The sequence below is a fragment of the Haliaeetus albicilla genome, chromosome 5 (assembly GCF_947461875.1).
Source record: "Haliaeetus albicilla chromosome 5, bHalAlb1.1, whole genome shotgun sequence".
NCBI lineage: Eukaryota > Metazoa > Chordata > Aves > Accipitriformes > Accipitridae > Haliaeetus > Haliaeetus albicilla.
The window spans coordinates 40335779-40362730 of NC_091487.1; the positions used below are offsets into that span (position 1 = coordinate 40335779).

The 26952-nt window shown below is 41.7% G+C and overlaps 1 protein-coding gene across 7 annotated transcripts in view; it reads right to left on the reverse strand.

The window, feature by feature from the left end:
* DPF3 (double PHD fingers 3) overlaps positions 1 to 26952 on the reverse strand; it is a 168659-nt gene that overhangs the window by 15330 nt on the left and 126377 nt on the right. For 3 of the 7 annotated variants that reach the window (XR_011324809.1, XM_069784291.1, XM_069784290.1), the window contains one exon: positions 19623 to 19751. Coding sequence is in view for 4 of the 7 variants with exons in the window: in XM_069784291.1 (XP_069640392.1) it covers positions 19623 to 19751 (129 nt within the window). In the remaining 3 variants the exon portion in view is untranslated. Of the gene's footprint in view, positions 1 to 8147; positions 9683 to 15400; positions 16934 to 19622; positions 19752 to 26952 lie in introns of those variants that run through there. The other 4 variants (XR_011324808.1, XR_011324807.1, XM_069784293.1 and 1 more) reach the window with 3 other exon arrangements.

The following is a 26952-nucleotide window of genomic DNA, read 5'->3' on the forward strand; positions in this document are numbered from 1 at the left end:
GAAAATGCAGGAGTGGGAGGAAGACTGCTTATCCAGACAAGATGAATCACCACAACCTGGAAAGCCAACATCCCCTTTGCCCGGGGGACATTTTCGTTACCCTTCAACAAACTGCAGTGGAAAAAAACCTCCGGCGCGGCTCCGACCTCGTCACTATGCACTGCAGGCTCCCCAGCCAGGCCAGCTCACACACCACAGAGCTTTCAATCAACTGGCAGGCTCACTAAACCCTTTCAAAATGAGCAACCAAGCAAAAATACTTGGTCATAAACACTAAAAATAGGAATGGAGGATTGGGTTTTGTTTTGCTTTTTAACTTGTGAAGCCAGTTCTTCCTAGTGCATTAAATCCACCTCCCTGGCAGTCCATTTAGAACATCTCCTCCCCCCTGGGAGAGCCAAAATCCCCAGCTCTAATGAGAGGAGTGGGGTGGTATTTGAAATGCTAGGGAAACGGCAGCCTGAATAGCCTTCCACGAGAGCGTTACCTTTGTTAACCCCCCCCACACACACAAAACAACATATCAGCTCTGCCCCTCTTCCTCACCCTTTAACCTGAGCAAGGACTCTGCTACATGCCTGAACCCACATCTGCTATCCAAATACCTGGTCCTTCCCCAATGCTCCTCGTGTTAAACAGCCCCGCTAACACAGCCAGACAGACGGCAGCACACCTGCAGGGACGACCAGCGCTGCCCAGCACACCCATGTTATCAAGGTAGTGCTCGAAAAAGAGCAGCTCCAGCATTTTCACGCTGACCCGACAAAGTGTGTCTAACCCGAGCTGGCGGCAGCGGTGGACAGGACGTGTTGTTTCCCCGGGGCTCTCTGACCGGGGCTTCTCCGCTGGGATTACACGGGAGAGCACGATGGAGGCAATGCTTCATGACGTGAGCACCTCTTCACTAAAAACAGGCCATGTTCACCCAGTCAGTTCGGAGAGCATCAAGACAAGCCCTCTGCACTGCTGCGGTCCTCCTCAAGCACCGAGGGCTGCGGGGAGAACTTCAGAGGAGATTTCACCCACGGGCTACGAAACAGCCATCCCAGAAAAGTAACTCGATTGAAAAAGGGGCAGGCTGGGTTTACACTGATGAATCAGGGGACAGGAAAGGGGAAATGAGAGAGTATTACTGATCTCTGGACAAACTTTCTTTCTAGAAAGATTAAGAAACGACTCTAGACTAATTCCCTGCCAGCACCATTCCAGAAATTTCAAATCAAATGGCAAACTCCAGAGAAATTATTTAAATGTCAGCATTTTAATATTAAATAAACTTAACTATGCAGAAGACACCATGCCATTGCATAGGCAGTGACCTCACTGCTGTTACATGAGGTAACCACGTATCATCCAGGTAAAGAAATTCAGCACGTGATGGGTAAATTGTTGGTAACGGATGCGAACACACTGTAAATGCAAGAAGTCTGACTTTCCCACGCAAGCATAATTTAGACTGTTGCTAATGTGATTGTACATTCAGACATAAGTAGAACTGCCTCACTCAACACAAAACCAATTTGGAGCAAGTTACTTCAGTACCTTGTTGATTTAAAAAAACCCTTTCAGTTGCCGAATGGGCAGTGTTCTCCATGCACACTCTCCATTGTTTGTAATGCAGTGTCAGAAGCTGTAAAAATCCCATCGTCTACTGATTTTTTCCTTTCTCCGTTAGTTAAACCCCCTGTTTGGTTGGGAATTTCTGTGCCAATCGAGATTTCATCAATAAGGCAACCAGTTTTCACTTCCCCATCAAAGTCCCAGCAACATCAATATCTAGAGGGAAGTAAGAGCTATAACTGCACCCTGCAGAGCATCAGTACACACTCAGTAGGGGGGAGTGAAATGTCTCAGCTTACTCTCTAAAAAATGCAATTTCAGGGTGATCTAAACATCTGAGTGAAGGAGTGAATTTGAATGAAGTAGTTTCAGTCAAAAGCAAGCGAGAGGGGAGAAAGGGTTAAGAGGCAGCAGAGGGAGAAACTGATTTTTCAGAAACGGTGAGACATTTTGTGCCAGTGTTTCACAAACAAGTCGGACTTTCATTTTGGAGCAGCACCTTGCTTCAAAAGTGAGCTCGATGGAATTGTTTCTCAGAGAGGGAAAAAATACTCACAAATGAAATGTTTCATTCAAGCCTGCGCACACTTGGCAGTGGGAAAGGGTCATTTCATTGAGAAAAAGAGAACACGTTTCATTTCAAATCAAACCAAAATCTTTTCTCCTCTCCATAGTATATTTCAGTTCAGTTATTTCAACAGCCTTTTTGAGTAACTGTCCAACAAAATGCTGCCAGAAACACCAAAACAGTAGGATTTTTTTGTTTGTTTTTCACTGCAAAAACACCAGATTAAAATCCACGATCTGTTTTCTCAGAGCTCACCAGACCTTCCACCCCAGATTAGCTAAGTCTAAGAGCAGGCCATTCTTTAACCTGTAACAAGTGAGTAGCATTGCTTTAACTTACACAACCAGTACTTCATAGCAGCTAAATATCACATCAGATTAAACAAGAAATTAGCTAGTTCCGTGGCAGTGGACACAAATGTCCCTCATTAAACAGTTCACTAGTCCTGCTACTTTTCAGCACCAGAGGAATTGCTTAACAGAGCCCATACAAAAGTAGAATATTATCATATTTAATGCCAGAAAATGATCTGCCGTGGTACTACGGGAATCTGTGAGTCTTGTGACGCTACTCTTAGCTGGGTGCTACATTGGCTAGCAGGACTGTTCCTCCGTGGTTCTGTTAATGGCAAAGAGGTTGGGAAGTCCTCTCCTACAGGCTGGTCTGACCAGGTTCTGGGCGCCCCAAATCCTCTCACCTTTAACAGTTGTTGAGTGTGTTCATCACCTGTGATGTTCACTGTGAGGTGGGATCCCATCACCCATGAGGTGTTTGGCAATTCTCAATGACAGCTGCGCTGAGCCTAATGGGGACTAGTTCTTCTTCACATAATGCCAGACCCGTAAATATGTAAACAGTCACAGAGGAATCTAATGGGTGCAGATGACCTTAGGATATTCTTCTCCATTTTTTTCTTTCAGATCGCTAAGTACTTGTAAAATCTCACCCTTAATGGAAGTGAGGAAGGAGTCTTGGAGAGCTAATTAATGAAGAGGCTGACCTGGCCTTGCAAGCGAAATGAAGCTCCCTAACCCAGGGAAGGTCGTCTTCTCCAGGTGAAGGTATACATGGCTCTGGACCATCTGGATGTCCGAAGAGTACAACAGCAATCAGAATTCAACCTAGAGAGAGTTTGTGGATAGTTAAAAACTCTCCTAAGCCTCCAGGCTGATGGACACATTCAGAGATACAGTCAGTGTAGAAAGACCTGAGAAGAGCTGGGACCTGTTCTTTAAGAAGCCCAAGCCCAGATATCCCATAAATGGATGAGACTTCTTAGCCAAGATCCAGCTGCAGAATCCACTGCACCATAAAACAAGTTGTTGAGCCTGAGGAAAGGGCTGGAAAGACTTTAGCGTTAACACATTTAAGCCAATCCCAGCAGAGCACTGATGTGAAGCAACTATGATTTGCACCAACAGGGAAAAATTAATTTCTCAAACATAGGCTTAAAACCACCCCATGTAAACTCCACCGTACAAAGTGCTACATGAACTTGAAAGCTATGTCTCACTGGCTATCCGACACTAAAATAAAAATCCCCCTTAAGTGACAGCACAGCTTTCATCTATTTCCCATCCAATGACTTCCTCTCACCTTGGAGAGCTGGCCTCAATACTGACTCCTGAAATCATCATATGAAGAAGTTAATGGCTGTTGGCTAATGAAAGAAATCCAAATTAGTAAGCTAAATCTTCAGCAATGCTTGACAAAACTCTCTCCAACATCTTTTAAAATCTCCAATCTCTTTCAAAAAAGAAGGCTGTATCTGAAAGATTTGGTCACATGCATTCTCTTCCTGCAGTCCACAAGGAAGCCACCGACACCAGGACACTAACAGCGAAGACTGAAGAAACATAATGAGAAGGGGCTTCAGTCTAAGCAAAAAATTACTCTTAACACCTGTGCAAACCTAGAGACAAACTAGAAGGTCTTACTGAGAATTGGTTATGGAAGATGAACAGCACTGAGAAATGAAACTCCACTCTGAAAAAAAAGCACTCAGCATGAGACATTGAAAGGAGGCTACATCTGGTCCTTTTCAAGAGGTACCATGCATCAGCTGGGATCCCAGAGAAGGAATACCCCTCTGCAAGCTCCCCAGAGTAGGCAGGCAGCAGTAGTTCCAAGAGCTTTAGCCCACCACCCAGCTTCAACGTCCAAAGTGTATTGGCTTTTCCATACCAGTGCCATAGTTGATTTGTAGGCCATTCAGAGCTACCACAGCTATCTTAGACAACATTAAAACAAAACTGTTGCTAAGTATATCCTGGATGGCAATATTAGCCACAACACTGTGCTCCAGAAATCTGTGCTTTTTTAAAGGTAAATGCCATCCTTGTCCCATCATGGTGCACACACCATGGAATCATGAAGAATTACAGGCTGCAAGGACAAAATGTCATCAAATAACAGATGACATGATATAAGTTTCTAACGCACACAGCAAGAGCATTTGTTGACACAGCAAAAAATGCAGTCAGGTCTTAAAAAATATACTGGTGAAATTAAGATGGCACAGATGGATGGCTCTTATCTTAAGTCACTAAAATCAAAGATAGGACTAAACTGTGGCAAATGTCCAGCTTTGGTGCAGCAAAGGAAATAAAATTTTACAATAATTTCCAAGGGACAATGGAAATCTTAAACACATCAAGCCACAATTTGGACAAGCCCAGCCAAAGCTAAGGGGAATAGTCACTGCTTATGTGCTCCGCTACGTATGCTTTATGTAGTTGAGGTCCTGCTCAGCCATCTTCAACACTAGGGATGGGGTGGGGTACAGAGAACTTTATGTCATTGCTAATGAGCATTAAAAGCTTGGGTTTAGAGAGAAAGGGTTATGGGTTTTTTTATCATCTGTAGGCTGATGGATCTGATTACAAGTAGAGCTCACAGCTCCAGGATGCGAATTTAACCAGATTTTTTTTCCTGATTCCAGGCAAAAGTTTTGAATAAATCTTAAACCCGTGCAACATTCGAATTCAGGTCAAAGTAAAGAAGCCGATGCCATTTTCAGCCCACCCAGAGAACTCAGGATTCCAGCCCCCAGCTTTGCCAGCCTTCAGCTCAGTCTCAGTCCAGGGAAACCTGGCTTTGGGGGCACCCGTTAGCTGCTGCAATGCTGGCAGACATTTTTACTCACTCCTCCTGCCATGTCTGACTCTCACCAGTGAGAACCCTTCTCCAGACAGGTACATAAGATACCTCCCTAGCCAGCATGCCAAGGTAAATCTTCTCTGGGGCTTAGGGAACAGTGGTATTTTTTTCTCTTCAGATAATTTCTGCAAAATTAAAACTTTCCTTTAGAACATTTCTATTTCCAGGCCTGTGGCTTAAAAAAAAAAAGGGACAAAAATGTTCAAAGTAATAAGACTTGTGCAGAGTTGTTCTCTGGAGTCTGACAGCCTGTAACAATAGCTCTGCTGTGGTGGGAAGGATCCCATTCATCTAAACAGGGTGCTGACAGACATCCATAAAGGCCAATGTCAATGTACACTTTCACTCCTGGTTACCTTAGCAGGAATGTCTAGCTCTGCTCTCTGCATCCATCACACTGGGGACAATGAAAATGACAACTGAGTTAGAATGGGAGATGACCTATTGAACAAGAAAAGTGCACTGATGCCACAAGCAGTTTCCTTCCTTCCTTTCTTCAACTTTCCTGTCTTTGATTTGTCAGCATTCAGCTTTGCCCTCAGTCCAACCTCTGTCTGGGTCTCTCTGTCCTATGCACAGCACAGCAGAAAGCTCAAGAGGAGCTAGGAGAACAACAAAAGCAGCAATGGCCAGGGGCTCAGGATCTGTCATCACATACCCTCCCTCCTCTCTGCTTTGGGGCAGGAAAAGATTACTTGCCCCCCGTGAAATCCCTATGGAAAAGTAGTTTTGTAGGCCTGCGACTCAGATTACTGTAAGAATATCTGAGAGCAAATTGCACAAAGGAAATTGGAAGTTGCTAAGAGGGGCTTTAAAACCAGCAACCCTATCACCCAGTATGTGCTCTAAGGAGAGCATCATAGCTGCCTTCTCAGCATGGCTCAGAAATAAGGTTAACACCTTACCCCACCTTTTCAGCTGCCTCTGGTCCCCAGTGCCCAACAGGTGAAAAGGAAGGAAAGACCTTTTTAGCCACAGAACAGCTGAGGACAACCCAGTAAGGAATCCATGAGCTGCTCTATCAGATCCCAAACAGGTTCCCAAGAGCCACAGTGACTGAGGACAGCAAAGGTAGCTGAAACTGCCTGTTGGTTTCCTCCTTCCTCCAATGAGTCGGCCAAAGGCCTTGCACAGTGAAGTTTTCAAGTCATATTCACCTGAAGAAAGAGTGAAGAAACAAAACACTAATGGAAATTAAAATTACACATGTGAAAAATAAAACTTTATAGAGAAAGGCTATAAAAGAAGATCAAGAATAGTTAATTCTCTGCTGCAAAGACACACATTCTGTCACACACAACTGTTAAAAATGAGGCAGGTAGAGGCCCATCTGTACAATTCTGTACAATTCCTATATTGCCTGACTGGACTCATTTCTGACGTGTTCTTTCAGACTTATTTGCTATTTAACTGCTGGGGTGTGGGGGGTGCTGTTCACTACTCTAAAGGATCTGTACCCACGCCAGAAGGTCTTTTAAAAACTACACCTCAGCTGCTATTTTTGCAAGCAGCTGCCAAAGTAAAAAGGGCCATCTAGAGCCTCTACTAGTAGCAGAGAAATTGATGGGAAGGCAGAGGAAAGGCAACAGAGCTTCATAAAAATGACAGCAGGCCTATTAGGGAAGAGGACATACAGAGTTTCTTAAAAAGATGGCATCTAATCTGAAACAGTATTTCCTCTTTCTCTTTCCATCCTATACAACCATGCTACTAATCTAATGTGTCTAAAGGGAAAGGGAGGGTTCATGCCTGCACTGTGAAATGCAGCAAAGGGAACCACAGTTTTCAGTTACTCCAGTGACTGGATTAGAAATGGCATAGGTAGGGTCAGGGCTGCTTAAGGCAATGCCACTAAAATCTATACAAAAAGCTCTCATATAATTTAGACTCCACCTTTGAATCTAAATTAATTTAATGCAACTCTATTAAACTAGTGGAGAAGGTTATTAAAATACAAACACATTTAGGAAGATCCTCTATTATCACCAAATGATAGGAAACACTTAAAATGAGTCCTACACAAAAGCAGTATTTTATTTCCTGCCTACCTTCACTAGAGCAAGCAACAGGACCAGTTTCTGTAGTCCAATGAATGGAGAAGAGAAAGCAAAAGAGAAAAAGGAAGAGAATTCTTGGTTAACGTCATGCTTCATTAAGAAATACAAAACAAAATCCAGGGACAAAAGTCATAATTTACAAAATGGAAAAGGGAAACAAATCAATAGAGGAGGAAGTTTTATTTTAAGCTTCAAAGAGAGTATTATAAACAATGGAGAGCTTAGAAAAGTATATGTACAAGTATGTTATTCAACAATGTCTTTTTAAAAGAAGATTATTTGCACTAAAAAAGACCTTGTGGTATTGGTTTGATAAAGTAATATTTACAGAGGAATATACAGTAGGGACGTTGGAAGCAGAACTTTTATTTGGAAGGAATATTACAGAAACTGAACACAGACCCTACAGTTTGCAAATCTTCATTACAGTTGTGCGTCTTGTTATATTTTGATGAAATAAAATTTGATTTCTTTTTTTCTCTAAAGGCAGTTTGCCACTGCAAGTTTAGAAACTAACAAAATGAACAAAACAAAACCATCCTGCTAAAGAGCCCAATCAGGACATAAATTTTGTCATTTAACTTAGTGGGAGCAGGACTCAGGTCTACCGGACATCTGACACGGTTATTTTTGGCCCTATGTGTTAATCTGGGAAGAAGCAGGAGAAGGGGAAGGGAGAAGAGGACAAAATCTGCTGCTGCTGACACATGGAAACCTCTCAATGAGGTAAGTTTGAGTTTTAGGTGTGCAAGAAACACAATTCAGAATCAGGCTCTCTGGCAGCTTCACCTAGTCAGGATGCATTCTTTGTAGACGTAGCCTTTTTCACTCCAAAAGCAAACATAAGCCATATTAACAAAACCACTTTTTCTATCTATACCCTGGGTCTATACCAATAGGTACATCTGGCACCCCTGCTACAGAGGAAAAGCTAATCTCAGAGCCAAGTCCAATACCCTTCTCCTAGGACACAAGGCTACCCTGCATCCTTACTAGACTGCACCACACATGACAGTGAACAGTCCTCCACTATCCACTGTGAGCAGATTTGGCAGACAACAAAATCCTCCAGTGCTTGTATGAAGCAGAACACCTTATTTCACTGAGAAGATGGCTAACAACTTAGAATTCAGGATGTGAATGTCCCTCACCGCTGCCTCACAGGACAATTTAGGATTGCAGCTGCAGGAACTCACATTCTTCTCCTGCTGAGTAACCCCCATTGCTTACTGCTGACATGCGGGTGCACCTGTACACTTTTCAAAGTCCACTACCACTTAAGAAAGGGCTGAAGTACACAAGGTTTCTACACATGGCATCATCCTTGACTCCAACAGGAAGCTCCATGCCACGAGCACTTGAACATTTAGATACTTCCCTTACAACCAACTCACAATCAGCTGTGGAATTACCGAAGCAAAAAATAATACTAAAATTAACAGAGTTGTTTTCCTTTTTTAAACCCCTCTTTCAGAGAAGTACTTCACAGAGTTGCTCAAGAGCAAACCTCTTTTACTGTGCAGAAGAGACACATCAATCCTACTGGGAGAAGACAGTCCTTTGACTTGGACACAAAATCTGGTAACAAAAAAGTCCAGCCACTGAGCCTGGTCTTTGCTATTTCAACAGGTTTTGTTCAGATTTGTGCCTAACACAGTAGAGCAAAGTAAGTTTTAAGCATCTAACAGGATAATATTATTAAGGAGAAAGTAAACCAGAACAATCTTCACTTACCACATCCAATTTGCAAAAAACAAAGATACCCAGCACATGTATGAATGGCTTCTTTAAAGTAAGAGAGAGAGCAGAGTTGATCTTTATTTTCATTATTTAAAAAAAGTTTTTTCCTTAAAGTAAATATTCAGTCTTTATTTTACATTAAGTGCTTTTTAAAATTTCATGTCTTCACAAAATTGCATTTAAAATTTGAAGTAAAATGTATTTCAAACAAAAATACTGTGCAACTTCAGCACTTCTTTTCTCTCTTAAATATCGAAATAAATAAAATAGTTAAGTCTTTTTTCAGTTTGTTTGTTTTTCAGTCAGTTCTACTGTAGATCAATTCCAGTTTGACCTGGCTTTATACATAAGCTTAAAAGAAAGTGAAATCAAGACTTTAAAAAACTTCTTTGTATTGCACCAGCTTAGGGCATCCCCAGAACTTCTCTCAACAGTTGGCAGCCAACTTCCCACAGTCCAGGCTCCTGTGCCAGATGAAACTCGGGTACGGAAGGGTCAGGGCAAGGAGAGGAGAAGTATCAAAGCATCCTGGCTTCTCTCGGCCTTTTTCTCAAATGTCTTGCTTGAAGGATGCTGGAGTCCATGAGGGCAGGGCTGACTGCAGAGGGAAAGGCAATACAAAGTAAAACTAAACAAACTCAAACAGACAACAAAAGCAAGTGTTCAGAAAAAAAAACCAGAAGCAACACAACCCAACCTTCCAACACTGCTTGCATTCTAGTGCTTTGGAAATATAGCTTGAGAGACTCAGTTTCAACTGACCGTGGGAGCCATAAGTGAATACAAAGCAAACAAATAGGATATGAAGGAACATATCCAAAAGAAAGGCACTAAATGCTGTCAATCTTTCTTCCTGTGAACATCATTAAATAACCTTCATCATTCAGCTTAGAAGCTGTCTCTTCACTAGAGGTTAAGACCTTTGCTTATGAAATTCTGTTCTGATTACCTTGCTATTTTACTAATTATTTGTACAGAGCCACAAGTGTATGCAGCACTGCACAAAAGACATTTTTAGAAGTCTGAACGATACACATTGGGTGACAGCAATGTCATAACTTCTGGAAATAAGTGAAAGACTGCATTTTGCATTGCAGTTAATCCATGAATTGACTCAGTTACATACTGCTAAGCTCCTGAGCGGTGTTGGATAGCCAATAAAATAATCTCTTTATTTCCACAAAATACAAGTGCCTTCCTCCCTGTCTTCCATATACCTCTCATAGCAGTTCTGGATGACACAAAGGTCCCAAATCTTAGGAGCTGCCAGCGACCAAAAGCATAACTCAAAGATATGAACTGGCGGCATCCCCTTAAGAGGGCTATCAGAACTTGAAATCACAAGAACTGGCTTTTTTTTCTAAATGTTATTACAACTTGTCTTCTCTGAAATTGGCAACTTAGCACTCATGGAAATACAGACAGGGACATGAAAATAGTTCCGACCCAATTTCAGTATTCTATGGTATTTATACAGGTTGGGTTTTTTCCAACCCTGGTAGATATCTGGCAAAGAGAACAAAGGTTGGTAGGGTTTATTGTAATGGCTCAGTCAGCAAAAAATTCAGCCTGGCTACATTCCTGCACTGTGAGGGTTTGTCAAAACAACCCCATGCCAGCATGAGCACATGCATGTGCCTCATTCTTTACATATACTCATAGCTACAAATTTTATATAAATACAAAAAAATCACGGAGAATAAAAAATGGGTGTTTATTAGAAACATCTACATATGTTGCAGCACAAAACACACTGGGCAGATTTTGCAGTTTTTATAATAAGACGACTCCCAGTGGGGTCAATACAATGTTTGCTTGAGGAACTGATTCAGTAAAACCGCTTGCCATGGGGAAGAGTCAGATTGCATGAAGAGCCAGGCTTTGAAAGCTCCATAGTTTGATGGTATTTGAATTATAATTTTAGGGCCCATCTCAAAATATCATTGCAAGAATTAACCAAAGAAAGGCAAAGCAGGCAGGAGAGACCGCAGTGGTGCCCCGGCACAGTCCAGACTCAGTGACTCTCTGGGTGCAGTTCTCATTTGCTCCATGCATCAGCAGGCAGCAAACTGAGTCTCTGTCTTCAATCAAGAGCCTAAGCTGAGGTCTGTAAAATGGCAAACTGGAACTCAAAATGAATAACTAATGTAAAAGCTCAAAGGCAAAACAATGCGGGGAGGGGATTCTAATAACACATTCTGCTGAAACAAATGGCCATCTCGGAGCTTGTCTACACCATACTAGCAAGCGTATTAACAGTGAGGTTTCATTCAATAAAAGCAATAGCTAAGGAAGCCCAGTGCTAATCCTTCTGAAGCCAGTGGCAAAGTTCTCTCTAGACCTTGTTTCAGCGGCCTAGGCTTATCATTTATGACGTTACCACATATGTATAATGTTATTCCATGCACTATTACATATACAATAAATAAATATCCAACCCACAAAGCAGGGGGGGCACCTGGGTGGAGGGAAGAGATGCAAAGTGAAGCAAACCAGATTTCAGTTCCATCCCTGTTCTGCCATATGCCTCACGATCTCCTTTTACTTTTTAACTGTTATGCCAGTATCCTGTATTCTCTTAAAATTTTCTCAATATTTATTATCACGCTTAAAATTTTATATTGTTTTCATGCAAGAGCAGACGTCTGCCCCTACTAAAATGTCAGCTAATGAAGTGCCACAAAAGGGGATATGCTAAGGATCAGTGCACACTCTACATAGCCTTTCTTCCCCCTAATCAGCTGCTCACTTCCTTATTTCTCCTGCTCCCATTCGTGAATCAAAGTTTGCAGATGATGGCTCAGGAAATTATATGCCTTTTCTAAGATCCTTTAGTATGGAGAAGTAGAAAGGTGCCTGAGGAGACCGCTCCCATGATTAAACATGTCTGAATTTAGGGCCTGAAATGAAACATCCCTTTATTCACATTTCACATTGGAGCTGTCTTATTTCAGTACATGGTTTGTGTGGGAGCATATGGTTCAGGAGAATCTTTGGACAGCCTTGAGCTAACCTTCCTCTAATAAGAAGGATGTCTTTGGAAGAGGACTGGAAGAGCCAGGCTTGTGATTAGTTGAAGGACTGTGCCTTCAAAGATCTCATGAAGCTCAGAACAGGAGGTCTCGTTGAACTGCTGAAATCACTGGGGAATACAGAGCATCACATTACTTTCTGATTTTGAAGATGACTGTATTTTTTAGGTACAATCCGGAATCCACATTGAAAACTCTATGCCTTCCTAGTTTGGTTTGGGACTTATGGACTCTTTGAAGATACAACTGACACTGTGCAGTTCCCTCATTTCTGACCTGGCTATGCCAGTATCAGGGTCCTCTTTTTTTATTATTGCACTTATGAAATCTCCTCCTATATATTTTCTGCCTCATTAGCATTGTCACCTTCCCGTCGTCCATCTGAGAGGGTCTCATGTAGCAGTCCTTTTGCTTTGCTTTCATCTTTAACTTATGAGCTACCAAACTTCTTTCCCTGTTCCCAGCCTTCACTCCAGAAGTACTTGCCCTGAGAATATTTCATTTCCATACCAACACTCCATTCAATATTCACTGTTAACACTACTTCACAACCTAGCTTAAACGAGTATTCTTTTGGCTTCCATCTCTACATCTTAACTTCCTCCCTATGATCGATGCCTTCCTACCGTCAGTTACCACACTGCTCAGCCTGCTGGACTAAACTCATGTTGGCTATCTCAGTCTAATAAGACATCTTGAGGAACCCAAGGACTACTCTGCTCTCCATAACAATGAATTTATTTTACCTTCCTTCCTCTCTCAGGACTAGATTGAACCAGTGACTGTCCATGTACACTTAAATGGTATAAATAACAGTGATGGATATTTTTCTATGCTATCTGTAATAAATGTCAGCTGGCAATTTTTATGCACTCTGTGAGCTGTTGTGGCTTCTTTCTGAGGGTGCTGCGCTACCCAGTTGTCACAAAGATGGGTGGTTAGGTTGCGAAAGGATTAAGACTGTATGCATTGTTATAGAAACTGCATTTGTGAAACTAAATCAAGACTTAATGAATTATGGGCATCTGATTATTGTTTGTATTCCAAAAGAGCACAGAATGTGTTAGGCATGGTTCACAAAAGACAATGGTAAGGACTCCACTTGGAAAAAATTATATTTAGAGTATTCCTATTCTGCAGTTGATGCAGCGAGTGGAGTTCTTCAGAAAGATGTACCTGGGTAGGTTTCAGCTAGCTAGCTCAGGTGCTGCGAGGGCTATAGTCAGCACAGCAGCATGGAGCTCAGGATGGGCTGCAACAGCATGCAAGATGCTGGGTAAATACAGTGCTTAGTAAATGCTGAGCTCTGTGCTGCCATCCCTGCACCAGTGTCCAAGTGTGTCAAGCCTACACCTCTCAGGCAGTAAAAGCTAGTCAAATGAAAACTGAGCTCTCTTCAAGTCCTGGATAATTCAAGTCTTCATTACTCCTGTGAGCCTTTCCCTGTCAAAGCATACTCTGACTGTATTTTGAGGAACACTGGGCAAAATTTAAACTCTTTTCTTACCCTTCTAATCAGTGTGACATGGCTGCTACATGGGTAGAAGAAGTAGATGAAAGACGGGTACAAGAAATCATGTTGTTTGTTTAATGTGGATTTGGCATATTTCTAGATACTTGCTCCCTTTCTATTTTCCCTGTTGTTCACACAGGCATGTCACAGAGTAGCAAAAGAAAGAAAAAAAATTTTTTTTAAAGGGAGACAATACAGTAATACTGCCACAAATGTAAGTGCAGGGATTGAAGGGCAGGAGTAGCAGAAGAAATGAATTTGAACTTCATTTTTTTAAATCTACAACATTTCAGGTTTGTGGTATTTCTTCAGAACTGGGAACAACTCTACTTCTGGAACCAGATTCTGCTCTCAGTTAGATTAGCATAAATTTAGACAAAATCCACTGGACTTTACTGATATTACTCTTTGCTTACAGTAAGGTCACTATGGAACATGTGAGCCCACAGTGCCTCACACAAGGGCTGCTTCCACCCATGCTTGGTTGGGAAGTGTCTTCCATCTTGACTTCTGTTGCTCTTTATTTTAATGTCTGCATTACCTATATGTGTGCATGTGTCTGTGTACATACATTTCTGATATGTATTTATCTCCACACACACACACATATATATAAAATGATACAGATATGCAAACTAAGTCCTAACTCTTTCAGGGATTTTGGAAAAGCAGATGCCTGTATGCCTATGCCTCACCCCTAGAAACCATCTGAACTTAGAGCTTTTAGCAAATACAGAAGAGTGGCAAAATACTATAAATTTATCTTGCATTACTTCAGAGAAAAAAGGACTGGTTGTGGAAGGAATTAATGTACCAGTTAAAGTATATTTCTCATTGACAGCATTAGGTCAAAATATTGATTTGACACTTGATCGATTATAATACACCATCAGGAGCAGAATAGTAACAGAAAAGGATTATCAATACGGGGAAAGCTTAAGGCTTTCTCCTGGCAGGTGTGCATGGCTCTGGCATGCACCATCCTACAGGATAAACAGAGAGAGGTATTTTGTAACATTTTTTGACACCATTCTGAAGGCATATTATTAATGTAATGTAGACATCAGTTAGCATGTATTCTGGATTTACACCCATGTACCTAAAAGCAGAATCTAGCCACTGCTTATTCCATGTCTAAAGTGAACAATAAAAAAATTAGAGACTGCATCCTTTGTCTTTTTTTTTTAAGCCTTATAGGGAGGGAAAAAACATTGAAAGAGTTCTCACAGACAGTATTGTGCTACCCCAGCACAAGAAACAGGAGAAACCGAATCCACTTGGATAGGCTTCATTCATGCATTAGAACAATATATATCTGAAGTCTTCATTGCGAGGCTGAGATTTTTATTCTGGTATCAAAAACACACACTGCCAGTTTAAGGATTAGACACTGTCCAGATAAATGTCTATTTTGCCTCTGATTTAAATGAGGTCATCATTTCACCCTGTTTGGCATTATACACATCAGTAAAAATATATCCTTAGAACCTAATCTTGCCCCCACTCCAGGGAGATTTTTGCCTGCATTAAGATAGCAAAATGTAACCTACACACTGACTCCTTCTGAACCACTTCTGACTGCACACAAGGCTGGATCCTGCTCCCACAGGATTTCCATTAGCTTCACCAAGGGTATGAATGTGGTGCATACCCATAATACAATTTAATCCACAGGATTTACTCCTACAACAAAGCTCAGTCAAGGGTCTGTTGAAAATCCAGGGCACAGAGATTTCACAATTGAGTGAAAGACATTTCAGCTCAGACATACCTTTCAAATCCTGCTGCGTGTTTCCTCCTTTCTGGGAAAGTCGCTGGGAAGGGAGTCACTCTCTTCTCCATTGCCCTTGGAACTTTAATGAGTATTGCTTTGGTTTATTTCAAGAGAAGCTATTGAAAAGCAAACAAAGTGTCTCACAAGACACTACAGAGAGAAAAAACTGGGCGACACAGGAAAAAATGCTGTGAATTAAAAGTTAAAAATGGAAAGAAAAGTATAGGTGAGGTATTTTTCCATATCATTTCTTCCATGATTCTGCTCCTCCATCTGTTTTGTCTTTGACGTCTATGACTTGCCATTCATATTCCACCCCTATGCTTGGAAATTGCTGTCCGTGAAGTGAAAGGTGAAGGAAAAGAAAAAAAAAAAAAGCAGAACGGAGTAAGGAAGACATGAAGGGGTGCAGGGAGGAAGAGATCTATTGAGTGTAAAGGTGTCCAAAGGAGGGATGAAAATGTGTTCCCCAAAGTCATGGTCTTCAATGGTGCTGCTTGTATTTTCAGGCTGTTAAAGACAAGCGTAGCAGGTGTACAAGAAGAGCCAAACTCCACATGCTACAATAAGTGCAAAATCTCAAAATGCAGAAGCCATCACATCAAGAGTTTCCTTGTCCTCCAATAGAGTCCGCCCACAGTGGTTCTCTAGAAACAGTTCTATTATCAAGTAGACATCCATTGCTTTTTTGTTTTCTTTTTTCTATTTTTATTTAAAAAGTAGTTTTTCTAATAATATATAGAATATATAAATAATAATAATTAAAAAAACCTATTTGGGTTTGCTTTCTGCTCTCCAACCCATCTGTATTTTTCGTGGTTTGCCGATATATATATTAAAAGACAAGAAAATCAACTCTGCTCACTATTAAAAAAAATATTAAATCCACCTTTTACGTTTCCAGAGAGAAAGAGAAGGGGGGGAGGTGGGAGAAAAACAAATTAAAATGAAAAAAATAACAGGAAAATCAAAACCTTCTGTCTCTTCCAAGTAGTTGTCAAGAGCTTTAAACGTTTGTGCTTTCAGTGTACACCCCACAGGAAAAACAACAAAAATAACAACAAAAAGCCCCCAAAACCCAAGGACCTAAAATTAAAAAAAGAAAAAGGTAATAATAATCCTAGTAGTAAAAAGGACAGCAAATCGCTCAGAGTTTGTGTGTCTTTTTAGTTATTTTAGCAGCCACCCTTTTTGTCTGCAGAGGGAGAGCTGCCACCACAGCCACCTCCTCGGCTCGAGAGAGGCTCTTCTGCATCGTCCTCGTCAAAGCCATGAAAGGTCGAGGTGTCGCTTTCTGACGTGGAACCGAACAAGTCCTCCGTAGTGCGTGCTGGCGCTGCTTCGTCCCTCCTGCCTTCTCTTCCCAAATGAGCTGACATGTATGATGAATATATCAGCACATGGGTTAAGCAACAGGCATCATCATCATAATTTTTTTAATCATCATTATTATTAAACAATTCAGACTATCGAGCTCATAGGTGTGTGCTTGTATGTGCCTGCGCACCTCAACAACATAGCTCGGTAGAACTGCAGTAAGAAAAATAAAAAAGGTTCAGTATCTCTTTCAAAGAGAAAAAAACTACAAACAACACAGGTGCCCATACCTATAGCAGCGAAAGGGTTAATCATGTTTTCCTCTCTTCAAAAGACAGTAAAATATTTCCTTGTGATTACTTAGATCAATTTTAGAAGATTTTTAGACCATATAAGTAATTAGACACCGTTAGCTCTAAGCACAATGACTGTCCTTCAGACTGGCATCAACTGTCACAAATTTACTGCTATAGAAATGTAACCCACTAGATAGCTCATCAACCTCAGGACGATTTTTTACCCCTGTCTTTCACCTGATCCTAAAGAGTCCTCTCTGTAGACAAAATGAAATACATTTTGAAGAGTAAGTGAAAGTAACCTAAACAAATGCTTTTATTCCAATTTCATGGCATCTCCTTCAAAAATAGACCCCCTCTCCCCCCCAACAAATATATACAGTTCAACAACTAAACCAACTAAGATGAGAAGTGACCTGTCTTTGGGAACACTGAAAAGTTCAAATGTGTGTAAGTCAATCCAACTTTCAATATGGAACAGGAAATTCTCCACACAGGACATCAATAGCGGCAACAACAACAACAAAAAGAAGAAAAGTCAAATACTGAAGTCTGCAAAACTGAGGTTTATTTTCTCCCTCAATCAAACATGTTATGTGATTAATGGTATAGCCTTCAAATTCCCTCTTCAGAAAAGGTAGAGAAAAAGATGTCTCTTGTGCCCCAGCATAATGAAAGTGTGAGATTTTAGGGAACGGCTATTCTATTATTCAGAAACAGTAGCATGGTATTAAGTAACCAACTGTTTGGTTCCCGCTCCAGCTACAGGAATCAGCCATATAACAAGTACACTGCATTGCTTGAGACATGAAGAATTAAATCCTGTTCACAAAAAGGAAATGTATATAATAAAATAATTGGCAGATGAACCACCTTGTAGAGATGTGATTTTACTGACTTTGTGAACGGAAGAAACAAGGTAATTTCCATGACCTCTCTTTCAGTATAATGAAAATGTTCTCCATTATCAAGAAAGAGAAAGATGGCAGCCACCAAAGAGGTTTCATTGTTTTAGCTTAGAAATTTGTGTGTGGTTGTACCTTAATCACTTTCATCACACATCAGTCACAGCATTGTAGAACCCTATGAACGACCCAGGTGGGTCAGAATTTGTACAAGGATAGCATTTAATGGAACTGATTTTGCACAATTTAGGTTACATGCTGATCTACTTGTTCTATCCCACTAAGGAATCAAGGGAATTAACGTATTTGTGTTACATTCTGATATAATCACCATAGCAATGTGTAAATAGCAAAAAAATATTGATCCGTCTCACTGTGCCATATCAGGACAATGCTGAAATGAGTTATATTGAACTATAACAATCAAGGGAAAGGGCAATGATCTTCCAAGATGGCACCACAGACCCCATGAGCTTCCCCCTTCAGTTATTAAGAAGTAAACACGTATACGCTAAAAAGTCCATGCCCCTGACTGCACAGCATTGATAAGGACGCCCCTGGAGAAAACCAAAGGGGTTCCCATCAGTCTTCTGGTGACAGTCAGTATCACTTCAGAATATCTTCAGAGGTCACAACAACTGCAGAAGGCAATTTGTCAGTGAGAGTCTAGTCCTGCTCCCACTGAATGTGGTAAGAGGCTTACTGTGAATTTCAGCAGGAGCATAAAAATGCCACTCCCTTGGCACGAGAACACTCCACATCACATTTCAGCCACCATGCAACAGACATCTTTCAGTGACTACAGTACAGAAGGAGCAGCAGCAATACTTAATTTCAAGGTCTCTTTGGTTTTCAGATTTCCATATGATGGTCTTATTACCACTAGTATCACCATTTTCCAGAAATACCACAACTGGAAACTTGGACCAAAGCTGGAATATGCATTTGTTAAAGGTCTCCCATTCCCTCTACCGCTGCCACCACCTTCCACACAAGCTATAAATAACTGCTCAGCTGGGATAAAATTTCCCAAAAAAAAGGAGAAGAAACAAAAAAAGAAGAAAGAAAGAAAGGAAGAAAACAACAGTCCAGAAAAAAAGACAACTCAGAATGGGAAAGACACAATTGCCTACATTTAAAAAGAGAGAAGGAAAGAAAACGGAGAAATAAAAAGCTCTTTAAACAAAATTAATGATAGTCATCTTGTAAGAGGATAATTCTTGACAGCTACCCCCATCCCTACCCTGTAATTTCCTCCCTCTTTCTTTTTTGGATGAAGAAATGCATGAAATGTGTAATCAATGGAAATGCTTGTCATGCAACTTTCATAAATCTTGTAAGTAATTTATAGTTGTAATTGCAGCATTTGAAGACAGAGACCATTCTTTAACGTTGTCACAGGATTTTCTCCTTCCATTTGAAGAACAACTAGTACATGTACCAATGTTCACAGAAGCCGCTAAATACATTAAAAGTTTATTATTTCATAAGACCCTATTAGCTTAAAAATGTGAATCCAACAATGGGTTTTATGACAGAAAATGTTCCAGCCATCCTTTCCCACAAACACAGACAAGAGGTAAGACTTCATCTTCTATCCCCTCCCAAATGCACTGCCCTTCTTCAAAATCTTCAGAAGAAGCAAAAACGAAATCACACAAATGCCTTTGTACAAGAAAGATGCAAGAAGGAGTCACCTACCAGAGCGCCCACAGTCTGAGCACGATACAAGTTCCTCAGGTCGGCCACTTTTTTTGTTCATATTGGAGCCTCCGAGGCAGAAGTCACAGTAGTTATTGGGAATGATGACCCCGTCTGGTCCTTTCTGGGCTGCAGTCGGGTTAGAAATCAGATTTACTTAAAGACCATTCAGTCTGGACATTTTCCCCTTCTCCTTGATATGATGTTAGCTCAGTGAGTTTGCAGGCCACAGTCTTCCCAAAATATTGTCAATCGGAACAAAAAATGAATTGCATAAATCACCTCCATTTTAAGTACACCCTGTGTTGTACCTATTTTGCCTGAAATGCACTTCACCATTTCTTTTAGAATGCCAGCTGGGCTCGTCCCTTGCAAGGACCTGCTGCCAGAAATCCCTGTACAGTTCAGGGACTTCATAACATGCACAGGCATAGAAACAATCCCTAATACAGGATCAGAACTATGCTGTCAGTAAGCCAAGCCTGGTTTTTCAAACAGCAGTCATAATCATAAAACCACAAAACAGAAATTCAGAAAGGAAAGACACATTCCCCAAAACCCAAAAACCAACAGCAGGGAGATGGGGCGATAGGTACCCTAACTGGTTTTAGTTCAAGTAGCTTTTGGGGGATTACATCTCAAAGTGGCAGGGTGTCCTTAGTCAAGAAGTTGGTTCAAACATCCATGAATATTCACAGGCAAAGCCATTTGTGGGCGGCTCACCCAAGGGTTAAGCTACCTGCAGCAGGGTGCGTGTCCCCCGGGAGGAGCAGGGAGGGCAGCAGGTCCAGCACTACCCCAGCATCCAGCACAGGTGCAAAGAGTCAGCCCCGGGGCAGATGTCCCAGCCGGCAGAGTTAAAAACTCGTTCAGCCAAGAAAAAAGGAGGGAAATTATGTTCTTATTTTCCAGCTAGGAATAGTTGGAAAGGAGCAAACACACACTGGGTCTTAAGTAGAGAAGAGGCAGTTCCCCTAGAAAGGAGAGAAGGGCAGAGGTCTTCTGCATTCCTCTTAGTTGAGCAGAACAGCAATGTGCTTTTTTTCTCACTCGCAACTGCCATTTTCCTCCTCTGCTCTCCAGAGAGAGAAAAATTCTTGTTCCTGTACACTCTAACTAGGAACTGGGGAAGGGAGAGGGGAGTGCAGGGAATGGTTGGTCTTTGTCTTTGTTTCTCCTTTTTTAACTTAAAAATTCCAGAAGTATACCTGGCCTAAGCCTACCCCATGAAGATTTCTACAAACTAGAAAATGAAGACCTTTAAACTGTACCATCTATATTTAATTATCTTTTTAATGCATATTTTGTAACTTGCAGATTTTTAACAGATGTTTTGACAGCCTTTATTAATGGTCTTTTTGTCCACATCCAAATTTCCCCCAAAGAACAATGACATTCTAAAGGGCTTCTGGTAGCAGTCCAAGACATACACTTAAAATTAAAATTTCCTCTGAGTTCAATCTGCTTTTCTGGCTTGGGTGCATCTAGTTATTCATTTACTTCCAGCTGTTGATTAGCTGAGCTTTGTGGAGAATGGTAACTGAAAGATTGCAGGTAAGGTGAAATTAAGAAAAAAATTAAAACCCGTAAGGCTTTTACGCATATACTGACTTAAATACATCAATATCTTCTTGCATGGTCGCTAAGTCCCTGACAGTATTTACTAAACAATGGACTTTGCTCTGAAATGGTCCTGGTTAGCAGATTCCCTTTTCTCCCAAAACCAGAGAGAAGCTCTCAATGTTAGGTTAGCATTTTGCCTGTTTGCAGAGAGGCATTTAATACATGCATGCAAGATAAGCAAAAAAAGAACAGGAACCAGGTGGAAGCCTAGCACACGGGCTCATTTTAAGAGCTGTAACAAAATGATCATAAAGTTGCTACTTGTACATATTTTGTGTATAAAAAGCAGATCTCCCTAGCATTTATTTTTCCCACTACAGCCCCATTCTGAAAAAGTTACATAATTACCTCTTTATATTGTGCTGCATCTACAGACAGGCCATGGGTAAAGCAAACTCAGCAAGCTCAGCGTTCAGTGATTTTTTGTTGTTGTTCCTTATTATGTTACTTCACCTTTCATCTGAGTTTCTTAAAGTGCCTTACAGATACTAAGATCCTAATATTAACCCTCGTTGAGGTCAAAAGCCTCTTTTGCCATTGACTCTAACCAAAGAGTTTCTGGGCCCTAATAAAATCTTGTGGTGAGGAGGCCGCATTGCATTTACAGCTGAAAGACTTGGAGGTAGAGTGATGAACTGGCTTACTCATGAACACACAACAATTCTGTGGTGAGGCCACAAATGAAAACAAGAATTCAAGGTGCTCGCCAGCGGACTTAGGAAAGAGCTCCACCTTTACCACTACTCAGAATGGTATAATTGATTTAATACCCCGCATATGCTGACTTAAATTTTTCCAATGCAGCTTACGACCCTTAGATCCACTGACTGTCAAACTGGAAATGGGACAGAGGACCCTGTGAAAACACATATACTGATCAATTTGTCTGTGGTCTGTGTGACAGGTGGAGCGTATTTGCTGACTGCAGTGAAGCTGAAGGGATTCTCCTAGACTACCGGCAAGGGAATAAGCATGGGTTTTGATCACCTCCTTTTTCTTTCCTTTTCTTCTTTTTTTCTTCCAATTTAATTTAATTTTTAATGTGAGTGCCTATGTGCTCATTTATTGCTCGTCACTTATAAATATGGACCTGGCTCAGTTGAGCATGATAGAGATATCAGGCCTGAAAAGTCACACACAGATGAGAAGTTCCTTAAGTTACATCAATAATGTCTTAAATTAAGTACCTCTAGAGCCAAATAAGCCAGGGAATGTTATTCTCTTCAATATTCTTTTGTTCTAACAGGTGCAAAACCTAGAATCAAACCTGACTCAGGCTTCTTTTCTTCATCAGTACTGTACAGTGAATTAAGCCCCAGGCTAAATCACAGAAGGTTTGAGAATAAAGAGATTTCCAGTTGATAGTAAGCAGCATTCTTACTTTCAAATGATTTTTTTTTGTGTACGTCCTTGGAGTTTTTAGTTCTACTTTACTGTGGGTCACAAATGATGAGGGAATTAAGAAACAAAGCAAAAATAGCAAGACATAACGTGCAATATTCATGAGAGGGGTATCATGCACCAAAACCCCAACCCTAATCCCACCCCTTAATCAATAAAATTACTTATAAAAGTAAGTATGTGAATGGATTCACAAGTAAAAGCAATTAAATTACTAGGGACTAATGTGTTGCTGCTTTTCAGCTGAGACATAGTAATTAACTAGGTATCCACTTTTTGCACATGTTAATCACAAAGTAGAAGGTGCTAGCTTAAGCCAGATGATAGCTCTGCTAATGAGAAGTAACCCACTAGCAGTGAGCTCAGTCATTTGGATCGGGTGACTGCAACCAAGGATTTTGTCTAAAAAATGTTTACCCAGAATCAGAAACTGCTTTAAAGCAAAGCCTTTAAAACCAACCATGGTCTTGTCCCAACTTACTCAAAACTCCTCTGATTTTCTTTTACATTACAAACTGCAACAACAGATCAAAAGCTCTGAGGAGCTTTGAAGAGCACTGCCTGAGCTAAGGTGTGCTCATAGGGGGTGTATTTAAATCAGCGTCTCTTGCCATTTCAACTCAGTGTTGCCTTCTAGTTTAATCAAAGGCCCTGTCTTCATCTGCATCTGCCCCAAAATAAATGGAGTATACAATTTTTTAAAATACTTTATAAAATGGATTAAGGAGAATCATAGAACCATAGAATCGTTCTGGTTGGAAAGAACCTTTAAGATCATCAAGTCCAACTGTTAACTTAGCACTGCCAAGTCCACTACTAAACCATGTCCCTCAGTGCCTCATCTATACGTCTTTTGAATACCTTCAGGGACAGTGACTCCACCACTTCCCTGGGCAGCCTGTTCCAATGCTTGACAACCCTTCTGGTGAAGAAATTTTTCCCAGTATCTAATCTAAATCTCCCCCCGCGGGACTTGAGGCCATTTCCTCTTGTCTTATCTCCAGCCACCTGACAGCAGAGACCAACACCCACCTCACTACAACCCCCCTTCAGGTAGCTGTAGAGAGCAATAAGGTGTCCCCTCAGCCTCCTCTTTTCTAAACTAAACAGCCCCAGTTCCCTCAGCTGCTCCTCATAAGACTTGTGCTCCAGGCCCCTCACCAGCTTGGTTGCCCTTCTCTGGGCACTCTCCGGCACCTCCATGTCTTTCCTGTAGCGAGGGGCCCAAAACTGAACACAGGACTCGAGGTGCGGCCTCACCAGTGCCCAGTACAGGGGAACAACCACCTCCCTGCTCCTGCTGGCCACACTATTTCTGATACAGGCCAGGATGCCGTCGGCCTTCTTGGCCACCTGGGCACACTGCTGGCTCATATTCAGCCGGCTGTCGACCAAGACCACCACGTCCTTTTCTGCCGGGCAGCTTTCCAGCCACTCTTCCCCAAGCCTGTAGCACTGCATGGGGTTGTTGTGACCCAGACAGACACAGAAAGACCTGCACAGTTCAAACGATAGTTTCTCTGTACCTGAAAGCTGATTCATGTGAAGACAGGATGCAGACTGAGAATGAAGTCAAATATTTCCAAATAACTTTGGTATGTGCTTATTGGGAAATATTTTTTTTTCTTCTTAGCCTAATCAAGTTAATTTCAAACTGTACCAAGCTAAGCAGAATAAAGACCAACTTGAAATATGGTACCATCATTCACAGGAGTCTTCTTGCAAAATAAGTACTGTAAATTAAATAAATTCTGTAGTATATCACACAGTAACTTTGTTCTGTAGACAAAACCTTAAAAGCTAAACAAATTGACTGAGTTTATATATTTAAAATAACTTCTGTGCCACCTTGATTCTGAAGGCAGGGGCTCTAAACAGAGTTCTAACTTCCTTTCTGCCCTCCCTAAGTAATCAAAAAACCTGGAAGTTATCTTCCTCATGGTTTCAGTTTAATAATAAAAGAAAGCTGCTTCTAGAGAAATAACATTAAAAAATTAGGATTTTTGCTTTCTACATCATGTCTTGGAGCCACATGACTCAATAAGAATCTCAGTTTTCTAGCTCTCATGGCTGCAGAGAATATCTTGAATGGAAGGTGACTTCAGAAGAAGCAATTCTTGTCCCTGTTTTAATCAGAAAATTCAGAATACAGATACTTTAAATAGCTTTTCTTCAAAATGTGACCCTTAAATACATATAGCCAAAACCTCAAATAAATAGAACCTTGTAGTTTTTTAATTTTCTGAGTTCTAAGTTAAGTTATTTTGATGATTTAGATCACGATCTTTAAAAACTTTGAACTGGAACCAGTGCTTAAAAGAAAAACTGGTTTCTCTGTTCCTTGGTACCAAATCACAGTCACATATATTTCTTCAGCCTGCAGGTAATACAGCATAATACTTAACCATAGTTTAAGCTGTGCATCTAGGTTTGGTAGCATTTTATCCCTATTTTTTATGATATGTACAGTACTGGAAAGGCAGTGGAGGATGAGGAGTAGAGTGCATGCCTTGCTGTCGGTCCTTTATTTAAACGATTACAGTGAATTGGCTACAGTCGGATATATATGCGGTCCCAAAGGGATTTTTCCTAGCACATTTTGTCCAGCTCTTACCTGTTTCTTCTGGGCTTGATCCAAAACCAATAAAGTTCACTGGAGGTTTTCAATTCAATTCGAAAGGCTTTGAATCAGGCCATTTACTCTGTTTGCAACAAAAATTTGCAGAGCACAATAGGGACCACGGGAACTGCATGTAGGCCTGAATCAAGTCAATGCACTTTGCAATGGAGGAAAAGGGGCGGATTTGCTTTTTTTGTGGTTTTTGTTTTTTTTTAAATCTACAAGACTCTTTGTCTGAGACGGGGGCCCGGTTTTCCTTTCCAACTCCTCCCTTTTTCCCCGCTGTCGAAGCGCAAGTCCAACGTTTGGCCTCCTGCGCAGCAAGACGCCAGCCAAAAACCTGAGCCTGCGGTTGCCAAGCCCCTTGGAGGACTCGATGACATATAATCCCAACCTATAGCCTAAGTGCCCCCATGTTGCCTTCGCTCCCCCCCCCCGCCGCCCGCGCTCATCCCTGGCAGGCCTGGCCCGTTTCCACGGCAACCGGCGTGCCCAGCCGGGGCTGCCTCTGGCCTTGCCACCTGTTATTGCTTCATCTCTCAAGTGTAAGGAATTGCAGCGCGGCCCCTTCTTTTGCTGCTCAAAATGCATCGGTGGGGGGATAGGCAGGCTCGTGCAAGAAATTACGACGTGATAATTGAATTAAAAAATGGCTTTAAGGAGAAGGGGAAAGAAAAGCGGCACTTGGACTGTGGCTTTTCTTGAAAGAAGAGGAGGGAGATGCCTGGCTGGGCACGCACTCACTTCTGCCCCGGTCATTGCTGGGGTGTAATGCGCAATGGTGGGGGTCTGAGGGGCAGGTTGTGGAGGTGCTTCTGTGCCCAGGGCTAGGCCCTGACCTGGAAAGGAACAATACAAGAAAAACATAACTCCTGGTGTGGTGAGGATCAGGCCAAGTACAGCTGAGATGCATTCAAGGCTCTTGCTCTCTCACATGTACGCAGCCAGGCAGAGATGTGCGCAGTCATTTCTGCGGCCTCCTTGCCAGTGAATTAAGTGCAGGGTTTTTTCATTGCAGTTTTCCAGGAAAAAATGTAAATCAAACTGAATGAGAGGAAACGGCCAGTCTCTCTGGGCACATTTACTCTGTCGTTAACACCAGAGATAAGCGCGTTGGCTAACCCCAAACTGGGAAGTGTTGGGGCACCTGATACAGAGACCCTCCAGCAGGCTGTAAGTGCAGCTTAGGTTGGTAGCGACACATCTGTGTCGACGTGGCACAGTATTCAACTGAATAAGCTCTGAACTTGGGTGTAGCACTGGGAAACAGCTGCTGTTCTGTTCCCAGAGTCGAGCTAATCAGCCTGCACAGCCCAATGGGCCTCCGCTACCCACGCTCAGGCTCAGGCTCCCCACGCTGCACTCCTCCTCACAGCATGGGCATGCCCTTTGCTGGCAGCCAGAGAAGCAGGCTATGCTATTGAGAGAGGTGCTGCAAACCACCCACCCAAAGTATTGCTAGTTCTCCTTAGTAACTGGATTTTATCTCCTCTTTGAGTTAGTTGGTGCTGTGAGGACAGAAGAAGCTGTTGCCTTTGCACAGTTTTTAGCAGCTCTCACAGGTTTGCCTTTCTCACAGCCCCTGCTCACAGAGAGGCACAGCCAAGGAGAACTACAAGCTACAAGTGCTATGAGAAGGAGGTACATCTATAGGAGTCAGAGGAAGCCTCTGAATGTGGGGAAAGG